At 35.2% G+C, this 12,581-nt stretch overlaps 1 protein-coding gene across 1 annotated transcript in view; it reads right to left on the bottom strand.

The window, feature by feature from the left end:
* Window positions 1-116: 116 nt before the first annotated feature.
* The window catches only part of HGF (hepatocyte growth factor), a 29,783-nt gene continuing 17,318 nt past the window's right edge, over window positions 117-12,581 (bottom strand). Inside the window, exons 7-9 of the mRNA XM_010727281.3 lie at window positions 3,639-3,813; window positions 1,643-1,770; window positions 117-223 (exon numbers count right to left, since the gene is read on the bottom strand). Coding sequence (XP_010725583.2) covers window positions 117-223; window positions 1,643-1,770; window positions 3,639-3,813 — 410 coding nt within the window. The remainder of the gene's footprint in view (window positions 224-1,642; window positions 1,771-3,638; window positions 3,814-12,581) is intronic.

Raw genomic sequence — 12,581 nt, 5'->3', positions numbered from 1 at the left:
GGAGGGGAGGGGGATACGTTCCAAGCTATACGAGGCTATTTTAGAATCACTACAGAAGAAATTGAGATTGCATCTGGAGGCAGTAGGACTCACTGAACTATCTCTTTTGTATGTACTCACCTACGCAAGTCTTCAATATTCTTGTCCCATGTGGAGCAAGTTAGTCCAAATCTTGTCTTGGACAGATTCCCCATGTAATTCCTTCCATTGCCACGATAACAATCTGAATATGAAATGTTGAGACAAAGAAAAGTAGAGTGCAACTGTGCAACACTGAAAAGAAAACTCTTCCTTTCCATCATTAATTTCAATAATTAAAGACAAGTTTTACAAGTAGCAAACACTTTATGATATAAATCAGGCATCAGTACTAATCAAATCAGAAAGAAAGAGGGAGAAAGTTTTCTAATTTAGATACATAATCCCTTGCTTGAGGCCTTTGTTCTCTGTACGGTAGCATTTTAAATGTCATCTTGCTTAGATAAACTGGGACATTTTCTTTCCTAAGTAGTTAGGTTGTGTATAATTTATAATGGTTGCACCGAATGTTCCAAAAGTTGTCAAGAGCTGTTTTATACAAAACAAAGCAAACCCTATCTTTAATCCTTTCTCCTCAAAAACAGGCTTTCAGCCTGCCTATCTTCAACAACCTACCTTCATGTAAACTCTGGATACTGGCTATAGTACATAATTCTTGATTTAAGTTTTACTTTGGCAAAATTGAAAAATCTACATGACTTCAATTTTAATGTAATTCAGAATCTTGCCTGTTGCCTCCAGTAGAAGTCATGTTTAATTCATAAGCTTTAATCACAAGCTTTTCTGAGACTTTTCAAGAGGATTATTTAAAATGAGCATTACTCTAAAGACTTTTGTATTAAGCATTTCATTTCATATTCATCAGTATTTTTACTTTTTGATAACTGATACTTAAAAAACACCACAGAATGAAAGTCAAAGCATAATCCTTGCTCTAACTGAATTCTTGCAGTTCTGTTTCTTTATATCTTAAGAGATAAATTATTTAAAATCTAAAGAAGATTTTAATATATACTGAAGTAAGATAATAAATCACAAGTTTGAAACTCAGGTTGTGTCTTGGTTGATATGAGTTCTCAGGAGGCAATAATATTCCTTAGACTAATATCAAGACACAGTGTGGACTTTATGGACAGAGAACTTGAAGATAAAAGGGTATATAGGAAATCCCATGTGCTTTTTCAGCTCAACTTCTTTTAGTCAAGGTGGTATATGGGGAAAAAACAAAGGTTCACGGCCTCGTACACAAAAATAGAAATGAAGTTAATCAAGAAATCATGAGAAATCATCTCAGCTTTGGGAAAGGCTTTGGCTTTCCAAATTAAGAGTGGTAATAGAGTGAAGATTCACCTAGTCTAAAAATCAGATCCAAAGGCAAATCTTAGCTGCAACTTTCCCTGCTGGAACTGAAACATGAACTGAGAAATGAATCTCATTTACACCATGATGAATCCCAAGTATGCAAATAACACTAAAGCATAACTGTGCAGGTGTAATGCAGATGTACTGAGATCAGCTTCTCCAGTTTTCATGCTTGCCTATCTACCATTCGGAAAAGTACAGTGTTCACTTAAGACCATGTTATCACCTTTCCCTCTGTTACCTTGTTCATTTGATTCATCACACTTAGGAATCTGGGAGCAATAACCAATCCGGATGTTTGGGTCAGTAGTAAAACACCAGGGTGATTCAGATCCATCTGGATTTCGACAGTAGTTCTCCCTCAAATCTCTATAAAAATAAATATGTTAGCTCACAGCAAGGATCACCTAAAACCACTGATGCATTCTATCAGTATTTTATTATGAATTAGTAATAATATAGGCTCCTAAAGGTCTGTGCAACTCGATCAGTGTCAAGTGCAGGGAGTTGAGGAACAAGTAAGATTACATATACCAGAAAATGTAGCAATTGTAATGAGAAAATGATTATGGGAATTCATTTTCAGTGGACGTATGTTTTGACTAGCTATAAGATTGCATTTGAAGATTACCAATATTTTCAATATAGCTTATTTTTATTCAGGATTCTCCGTCAAAATTTGCATGCAATCTGACATTGGATACACCTGCAATCCATTACAAGTGCTTTTAAACACAAACATTACCAAAGTGCTTAAAATTCCCTGTGCTTGAATGGTTCTGCTGAGTTTAGAGGAACAAAGTCCTTATGATTGTCAGTGATTCACTTAAGAAACTGAATCTTAGAAATAAAAAAAATGTATGTTGAAATCCTATACAGCTGTTAAATTTAAAGTTGGCCACAAGGGAACATATTTAAATGTCTCTTGCAGCTTGAATTAAATAATCAAACCTCTTAAATGTTTTATTTTTCATCTCCTGACAGTCATTGCCATGTTCTGTGCAATGCCATATTTCACTGCATTTTTCCATCTGCATCACTTACTGATAACAGACTATGGAAATAATTGATTTAATGCTGTAATTTTTCCTCTGTGTTCTGAACATCCATATAAGTGGTTCCATTGATTTAACTCAATCTATTGTCCTGAATAGGTACAATGCATTCAGACATCAGCTGAATAAAAAGTCCTAATGTTTTTAGCCAGCATACTGTTAGAGAAATTGTTAAAACCACACAAGGGCTAAGCCTGCAGCACAGGTACACCACAAATTGATTTAAATGGTAGATTGTCTGAGGAACACCTGTTGGGTCAGGCTCAAGCACAGATTTACAAGTAAAGTCAAGATGGTCCTGCAATTAACAGAGGAGATTCAGGATAATTTCCTATTTGCTGTTACATTTTCAGCAGATTTGTTACTACACACAATATTTGATTAATATGCCAAACAATAACAGTAAAGAGCTTAAGGTATTAAACCTAACTGTTCTACTCAAACAAGATATTGCTAGAATGAGAATCTGAAGTGAAACTGAAGTCTTTTCTTTACCTTGAAAGGTCTGCACTATTAAATCCCAACACAAGTCCACACTGTCATTCAGCCATTGGTAAATACATTTATATATTTTATATATATACACATATATATATTTATATTTATATATATAATATTTATAAAGATTCAAAGTGTAACTTTTAGTCAATGCTAATTAGCTAAATTTCTTCTACACTCAGTGAAAAAAAGGACTGAAAGATTATGATTAAGGTAACTGCCAAAAACAAGTAGATGATTCATATGCTGTGAATGTCTCTCTCCTTTTATGTACTGTACAGGAAGCTTAGATGCTCAGTGCTCCTTCAGGTAAAATTTGTTTTATTTAGTAAGTAAATGAAAAAAGGATTAAAATTTTTGAAAATAAAAGAAAGTGTTGTCAAATATTGTAAATACCAAGTACTATCAATTTTTATTTATTGAAAAAAAAATCAAAAAAGTATTGCCAAAGTTTATTGAAAAATAATTCACCGGCATTTTTACCCAAATTCACCTAGAGCTAATGTTTTGAGTTAGGAATAATTTATTTTCCCATATTCAAATATTTTCCACCAAGCAGAAGAAATGTATTGCTGTGCAGAGTGAGGGACAGAGATCCCACAGCCTACTTTGGCAGCATGAATTTAAAAAAACAGCAAGAATTGTTCTTAGCCCAGTGCATTAACACCCACTGTCTCTACTCACTTGCACTTGAAGCTCTCAGGAGTGATGTTGTGCTGATGAGGAAACTGGGAGTCCCACCGTTGGCACTGGATCCCACTCCATATGGTGTTGACTGTGCCACGGTAGCCCTCTCCCTGACCCTGGATGCATGTTGTTGTCTCAGCCACTGCCTCTGTGCTGTTCAGAATGCCAACATCTGCAAATGCAGAGAAGTAATGCTGTTTTGTTTTCATAAAACTGAACTTGTATCAGGATGTAGGGTTTGAAATCTACACTGCAGACTAAATTGTGGAATTGAAGTCCTTTTTCAATCTGTCTTTTAAAGAATAATCATCTCCTCTTCCCATTGACAACATCCATGAAATCAAAATGGGTATACTGGGCTTTATGCTAGTTTCCCCCCTTGTAGGCCAAGAATCTAAAAGCTGTGTAATACTTAGGAACTTTTGTTAGACACTTGACTCATTCTTCTCATTCTCTCATAACATTGAAAGTCAGGAAATATTCTTAGTTATTGCTTTCAGTTCAGCAAATATTTTCTCATTTGCTTAGCTTTACACAACTGAATGACCACCCATGTGCTCACTGTTAAGTATGTTAAAACATGTTTGCAGGACAAGAATGACCTAACTGGTTTTTCTCCAAAGAATTCCCAGAATATCAAGAAAATAAGAAAATTTAAAAGGTAAATCTTATTCTAAAGTAACATGCTAAATATTACTTGAAGCTTCTCTTTGTATGCCTCATATAGCTGGAAAAAAAATAGTCCTGCTTGTGGAAATCAAAGATCATTATTCTCTAAAGAGAGACAAATGTTTTAAAGACCAAGAAATTCATCAGACTCAAGATCTTTTACAGATGTTGATATACTCTGCATTCATCCTGGTGTGGGCTGTCTTGAACTAAATTCAGAAAAACAGTGTTTTCTGAAATGACTCATTCACATAACTTGAAAGTCTACTTTTTATGCAATTTCCATAATTGAAAATTAATGGCACAGATATTGCATCAGCTATATACAAAGTAGTATAAAAATAAATACTACAATAATGCTTCTGCAATGTCCCCAGAAGCTCCCACCATAAGATTTTTTAAGTGACTGTTCATCTTTTGTTAATTGCTGTTATTCACAAGAATAAATTTATTAATTTTCCTAAAGTATTGTTGTCAGCAATAAGTATGTTAATAAACTTTTCAAATTACTTTTATTCAAACAGTCCAGTGGTTAGAAAAATATTCCTGTGTCTTACTCATATCTAGTTCATGCCTACTAACTTCAGCCAGTTCTGTGAACTTGTGGAGAATATGGTTCTTCAGGCAACCAAATGTCGTAACAGATGGGTTTGGTTGATTTGCTGTCTAATCTTCTATGTTAAAGACCACTTCCCTGTCAGAGGATAACGTCAAGTTGTGCAGTTGAATTATACATTTCTACATGATACAGAAAAATTTCCTTTTTCTCTTCATCTGCTTCATATTTTCACATCAGAGTTTCGTTGTCAAATTAATTTCCTGTCCTTCCTTTCCAATTTAATTTGTCTGCAAAGATTGTCCTGTTTCAGTGGGATTGTCAATTCTAAATTCATTCCAAAATGGAAAGGGCATCACAAGCAGACTTCTGCAGACTGATACATGCAGTCTTTCCGGTAGGTTCATCAAATGAACGTGTAGCTAGATTTTTAATCATTAGTGTTCATTTTATAAACAATCGGACAACAACAACAAGAACAAAGGACACGTTTGTACATCTATTAGAAATGCATAGCTGCATATTCCAGTTTTCTACTCTCACTAAGATGTGAAAACAAATTGGAATTATATTCTTACAGAATTCCGAAACTGATTAGACTGTACATCACTATACCACATTCAAAAACCTATTTGTCTTTGAAAAAAAGATATTCATCACTTTCATCAAAAATGAAAAAAAAGCCACGATGTACAATTTGGAATAAGAAAGTCAGTCACCAAGATACATTTCAGCATACATATGGCATCCTGGCTGCATAATACTTCCAAAGTTACTAATGTATAACTTGAGCAAAAAGTCTTCCTAATAGCATAAAATTTCAATTTAATGCAAGTTTATCTTACTCAAAACAAGTTCTATACAAAGACCTTGTTTATTCATGTGAAGTTAATATTTCAAATGTAATTTTATAATTAAATATTGTAGTACATCTACTACAGAGTAGTGTCATGCCATGGAAAAAATAATTAGATTAGCTTTAATATATTTTTTGTCCTTTTTTTTTTTTTAATTACATGCCTTAATTGAAACAGGTAATGCACCAATTGATTTAAGCAATGCCACAGCATTATTTTGTAGAGGTTTTTAGCTGGTGATTTCCACAGACACTATGGGAATAGTCTCTCTGTTCATGGGAACAAAGGGTAAACTGGACGCACACAGAGACATGCAACAGTGTGGAGAAAAATGACTGCCTTACTAGGCATTACAGACCATGGTCTGTTCAACAGACCATAGTGCAGTTGCCAAACTTTAAGAAATGTCCAAGTTATCTAAGACTACAGCTTAAATAGTTATCTTCACTCATACTAGTCTTGCTCTTGAGGCTAATTACTCCTGTCACACACACAGCCAAGTACAATAACTCCAAGTGTGAATACAAGGCATGCAGAGCACTGATGAATGAGTCCTGCTTCTGAGAGCACACTCACCAATTTTCTCAGGATGCAAAATGACACCAGAAATCAGTAAGACACCTCATCCATATCCTAGAAATTCCTCTAAAGTAAGGGCCTGGAACACTGTGGGCTTTTTTCAGTCAGAAAACCATTACTTATTAAGTTGGAAGATGAATTCATGTTTGATACACAATTTCTATGCAGACAGGTACTTTGATATCACATCAGAAATACCTTTTTTTGTTGTTCCAGTTCAACCTTCTGAACTGAGAGGAAAAGTGCTTTCAAAGGAACATCACATACGAATCATCATCTGAAAGACTGCTATTTGTGCTTTATTGATTGTCACTTTTTATTCTTGTATAAAACTACATTATGAACTGAAAAATTTATTAAATGTCAGCAGCATTTTTCCACTTTTTAACTTTGATGTAATTATTTTTAAATTCTGCAAGACTGAAATTAACCATGCAATTCAAACAGCTGTATTTGAACTTTGACATGTCCACACTGAGGTCTTCAGTGGAAATTCAGTAATCAGAGGTACCCTTTTTCCATAAAACCTTCCTTATTTTGATATTTTAAATTAAACAACTGTTTATAATGAACAGCTCATATATTCATAGATGCTTGAGTAAAGAGCCATAATGTTATCCAGAGCTTCATGAGTAAAGCCACAGTCTTCTCAGTACTGGTTCTCACAGTAATGCCAGGATGAGAGAATCAGCAGGGGCCTTGAGTCATTCTACAGCTGAAGCAACCAGCCAGAAGCAAATCTGCACAAATGTTAGGTCAATGGATAAACTCCTACTAACTTAAAAGAAGGCAGAGATTTTGCTGGACTATTACTGTTCTTTCATGGTAACGCTATCTAAGTATTGTTGGAAAAGATCTATTTGGAAAAGAAACGTAGTCCCAAATGATTTTGTCAGGAAAAAAAAAATCTGCAATAGCTTACCTAGTTACAATACTTTTCCTAGAACATAACAAAATGAAAATGTGCTCAGAGTTGTAAAGAAAGATCTTAAAAGGTAGATTTTAAAAGAATTGCTTAATCCAGAAACAATTCTGAAAACAATAATGCCTCCGTGACCAATACAGTTCTGCATGTCAGTGATTTTCAGGAAATAAGCTGCTCATGCTTAGTTAGGTTGCTTCCAGCCATCCCCACCTCAAGCAGTTCGACGTACTAATGTGACAGTTCCTTTCTTACCCTTTCCTTCAGCATAACATCTCATAGTATTCAAAACATGGGAAAATAAAGAAACGAGCAAATGCTCGTGTGGGCCTTGAAGAAAAAAAGAGGTTTGTTTCATTTCGTACTGTTTCACTGAGAACATAAAAGAAACTGAAGAAATAAATTAGATCCAAGCTCAAGAATCACAGTACTGAAGAATACATTGTTACCGAGGACCTGCACACCTGCCAGTCACACCTTGAACAGACACAGACCTCTCTGAGTTGTTCCAAAACAATTAAGCTTTAAATCCATATGTATACATATGGATAGTTTTGATTCATTCATAATCTTTATCTAGATTCAAATTTTCATTGTTAAATCGCAGCAGGTTCACGAAAGCTTTTAGATCTCACTTTCAAAGCTATGCTAGAAAAGTTTAAAAGGACTTTCCTTCAGGGAAAGACTCTCTTTGGGGAAATGCAGAGTAAAGTAGTTGCAATGCATGCTTGAGCTCTTCTATTTACTTCTGTTTAAAGCAAAGTGGAAGGTAATGTTTTATTTATTACTAAAATCAGTCTTTTCTCACTCAGTCCGTTCCATAAACATCTTTATCTTAAATAAATATTAAGCTTAAACTACGTTTATTTGTCTAATTCAAGAAATAACTCCTTAATCAGAATTTCACATTCAAATGGTCCATTCAAATGGTCCATCCAAATCTCTGTTTTTAAAATATGAGTAATCTAATACTGGTGATTCTGTGACTCCTCAAACCTGCAACATTTTTTTTTTTTACATCTAGAGTTCTCACTTTGCTGTTTTATTACTTGTCCCCTCCCATCAAACCCAGCATCAAATCCACACTGTTACTGAATTATTTTAGGACAGTCTCCAGTCACCCATGCCTATTGCCTATGAGCAGTGACAGCAAAGGCTAAATCCACGCTAAAATCAACTGAGTTGGCTGGAAATCACAGAGGCTGCAACTAAACACTTTCCTTAACATACTAATTGCATGCAGCTCTGCATCTCTCAAATGTCTGACATAAGTATTTTTCTCCTTTTCTGGGCCTCAGCACCTCTCTACCCTTTAGTTCATCTGTAGAAATGTAGGTTTTTTTTTTGTTTTGTTTGTTTGTTTGTTTTTAAAGCAGCATTACTTTCCCACTCCTATCTTTCCTGTAGCCCATATCATCATTCATGCCAAAGTAACAGCCATTTTCTTTATTTCTTATTTGCTGTCATTGCTTCCATTTCTTCATTTCATCCTACACTTCTTATTGCTGTTATAGTTGTTCTTTTTATCCTCTCTTCTAACTAGAAATTGTCTCAAGCCAAAACCACAGACACATATGTGAGCAACTTCAAACCAATCCTGGGGTCCCTGAAGTCTTAATCCAGATCCAATTTTTGCAGCTTTAGCCATCTCTAATCCCTAATTGCTCCTGTCATCTCTTTCTCACAGCCTTGGCTGTAAGCCACCATGTTTTATGCTGCCTTCTGTGCTTGGAAATAAAGTTACAATGCCCTCCTGTCTCCTTAGTCTTAAAAACATATTTATTTTCTGAATGCTTCCTTCCAGTGACTTTTTTGCTTAAAATTTTGTATATGAGCTGTTGTCAGCATTTTGGCTATAGTGCATACTAACACTCATGACATGTAGCTAAAACCACAAACAGCATGCTGCCTTGTGGTCACTCCCCTGAAGAGAGGACACCTACGTTTTTGTACGGGGTCCAAGGGTTCGGATTTGCAGAGCACTTTTTCTAATTAGTATTTCTTGTAAAATATATAAACAGTCCTCATCATAGGAATTAAAAATCTGTGTGGGAATCCAAACCACAAAGCTATAAAGACATATAACACATGATGTTCTCTTTTTAGTGTTCCGAAATTGTACACAGCCAGAGCTTCAGAAAACAGAGCAGCCACTGAAACCCAGAATGGTCTAGTGTTTTGGGCTCCCTGCTAGGAGGTGGGAAAACAGTTTTTCTATGTGCTTCAAGAATGACAGAAAATTCAAAACAGGGCTCTGGCATTTTATATTCACATTCCAGTCATTGAGTTGATGATATAACTGTAATATCTGCAATAAATTCCCTTGAATTTATAAAAGAAAGCAGTGAAAGCACTGCATTTTGTGTAGAGGGTAAGGCCATAAACCTGTGTATCCTTTGCAAATACCAGCTACATAATGCACTTTCAAGATCGTTACTTCTCTATTGTTATTTGTATACACTATATGCTGTGAAAACGCAGTTTTACATGTGAAATTTCCACTGATCTTCAAATAGTTTCTATTAACTTAAGGGACTTCTCCTATAGTTTGATCTTAATATAAAAGTTTAAAGAAAGAATTCACATTTAGTGCTATCAGCATCTGCCTCGAAATGAGACAAAAATTTTCAACACATTAAAATCATATTTTTGGAATTTTTTTTTTAATTTAATTTTGGTAATACTGGTTTGGGGATTACTTTTTCTTTGAAACTACAGTGTAACTGTGATTGATACAGACAAAGGTAACACCACAGTAGTTTGCAGAAGCTCTCCCACTCAATGAAAAGCTTAGTCCAGGCTGTAGATATTGAGAGTTACATGGACTGTAAGCTTACGTGACCAGCAAAGCCAGATGTGAATCTTCAGAACACTGACACATCAGCTCAGGAAATGCCAAAGGATAAAGGTTTATGAAAGTTGCATTTGTGAAACAGTCAGCTGTAATTTAGGAATATTTTTATTTTCATAATAAACTCACTTCTACCAGTGGAAAAGAAGAGCTCTATTATGCTATGTATGACTCATGTATTATTGAATAATAATAATAAAACAAAGTAGGAAACTCAGTTTAATTAAAAAATAAACAGTTCCTTAATGAAACACAATTCAGCTTCAGAGCTAAACAAGATTATGTTTATAGTAGGAAAAAGCTGAACTTAAATGTTCAAATTATCAAAAAGTCTATATATGATTACATAATTTAGTACTGTAGTTCACAGGCAAGATCTTCAACATGAGTGTGGCTTAATGGCTGCCTAATATGAAACAAGCAGTAGTGCCTTGTGAAGTTTCTTCTGTCTCTGGAGAGCCTGATTACAGACATTATTAAAAGTAGCAAATTATCTTCACTTTTTCATGGTGGAATAATTTTACTAATTTTAACTATTTTATACTGGATTTATAATGACTTATGATAGTTTGGAATAAACTCACTTAGTCCCTGCCAGGGAATACATTCAGAGTATTCACCTCAACCTTTGTATTGTAAGCACTCCTGATAAGAAGTGACTGACATCCCAAGACATTGCACTGGCCTAAGCCAAGAACTAGCAAGGAGAATAATCTGAACTATGAATGCTGGATGCACAAGAAAAAGTAGGATTTGGTTTGCTAAGAATTACAAAGTGAAAACAGAGAATCCCATACTTCCACTTTAACACTTTGACATTGCTCACACATAATGGTTCATGCCAGAGCCATTTCCTTTTCTCTCTCTCTCTCCCAAGTATCAGCATATTGAAAAGGCTGTGGTATAAAACCTTTGCCAGCAATCTTTACCAGCAAGATTGACTTTCAGGAATCCTAGGTCCCAGTGGCCAGATTGAATGGATCTATCTTTGGTAGAAGAGGACCTGGTCAAGGAATATCTAAGCAAACTGGATCTGCAAGTGCTAGGGGAGTTGACAAACATGATTATGAGGACAGTCTTTAAATCTTTGCTCAATCGTAACAACTGCGAGAAGAGTCTGAAGAATGGAGGAAAGGAAATGTCACTCCTATCTTTAGAAAGTGTAAGAAGGAAGACTCAAAGAACTACGGGCTAGTCAGCCACACCTCCATGGGAAGGTGATGGAATAGCTAATCCTGGAAAGCCTTTCTGGGAAAATAAAAGAGAAAATATTAATCAAGAGTGGACAGCATGGATTCATCAAGAAGTCATGTCTGATCATTCAAATAGGTTTCTATAAAGAAATCACAAGCCTGATGGATAACAAGGGAGCAAAAGACACTGTTTTTCTGGACTTCAATGTCAACAAACATCTGAAGGGAGGGTGCAAAAAGGATGGAGCCAGGCTCTTTTCAGTGGTGCCCTGTGCCAGAAAATAATGTGCAATGGGCACAAACTGGAAGACACAATGTTCCATCTACACATCAAGAAGCACTTCATTACTGGTCCGGTGATGAAGCACTGGCGCAGGTTGTCCAGAGAGGCTGCAGTCTCCTCTTAAGCTGTCTTCAGAAGCCATTTGGACGTGGTGCTGGGCACTCTGCTCTGGGTGTCCCTACTTAAGCCAGGGGTTGTCCCAGATGTACACAACAGTTCCTGCCAACCTCAATCACATTGTGATTCTGTGATATATGTATATGTATATGTATCCAACATTAAGGGAGAAAAAAAACAGTATTAAATTGTGAAAACATACTTTTTTAAGGTACATTACTGTCTCTATTTTGCCTAGATTTGAGATATCCTAGTAGCTGTTTGTCTTGTTTTAAGAAAAAAAATAATATGGAAAACTTTGAGAATTAAAGAATGAAAATTAATGAAAATTACTCCTTTAATGATTTTTATTTATAACATATTTATATGTTTTATTCTCATGTAAATTCAGTTCTAGGTGTAACAATTTTCTTTTTTATAGAATATAGTCTTCTATCCTCCACCTAGGAGAGCTAAATTAATTTTACAATGAGATATGCCTTCTGAAGTGACATTTAGAGCTAGATGAGCTAGACAAAAAGCAGAAAGTTTGTTTTTTATAACTTTTTTTTTTAACTTGGTCAAAATTTTGGTCAAAATCAAGCAGAACAACAAAGGAATTTGTAATTTCCCAAACTTTGAAGACCTCAGAGAAACTGACTTTCTCATGAGCTAACAGGACACGAAGATTTTCACTTAGAAGCTACCCCTTGACTCTACAGAAAATCTGAAAAGACTGTTTTACTTTCCTGCCTGTGTTCCTTGCAACTCAGACACAAGGCTGAGCACATGAAGTAGTAGGGATTCTGACAGTTATGTCGTTTTCAGAGTGCCTCAACTCCCAAAATGTTTTCAACATAGTATTTTGTGTAAATCAAATAAAGAAAACTGTTTTGAGTACTGTTAGATGGTCTTTAATATTATGCTTACATAC

Source organism: Meleagris gallopavo, chromosome 1, assembly GCF_000146605.3.
Source record: "Meleagris gallopavo isolate NT-WF06-2002-E0010 breed Aviagen turkey brand Nicholas breeding stock chromosome 1, Turkey_5.1, whole genome shotgun sequence".
Lineage (NCBI taxonomy): Eukaryota > Metazoa > Chordata > Aves > Galliformes > Phasianidae > Meleagris > Meleagris gallopavo.
Note: the sequence above shows the minus strand (reverse complement) of the source record. Positions and strands in the feature narration are given on the sequence as shown.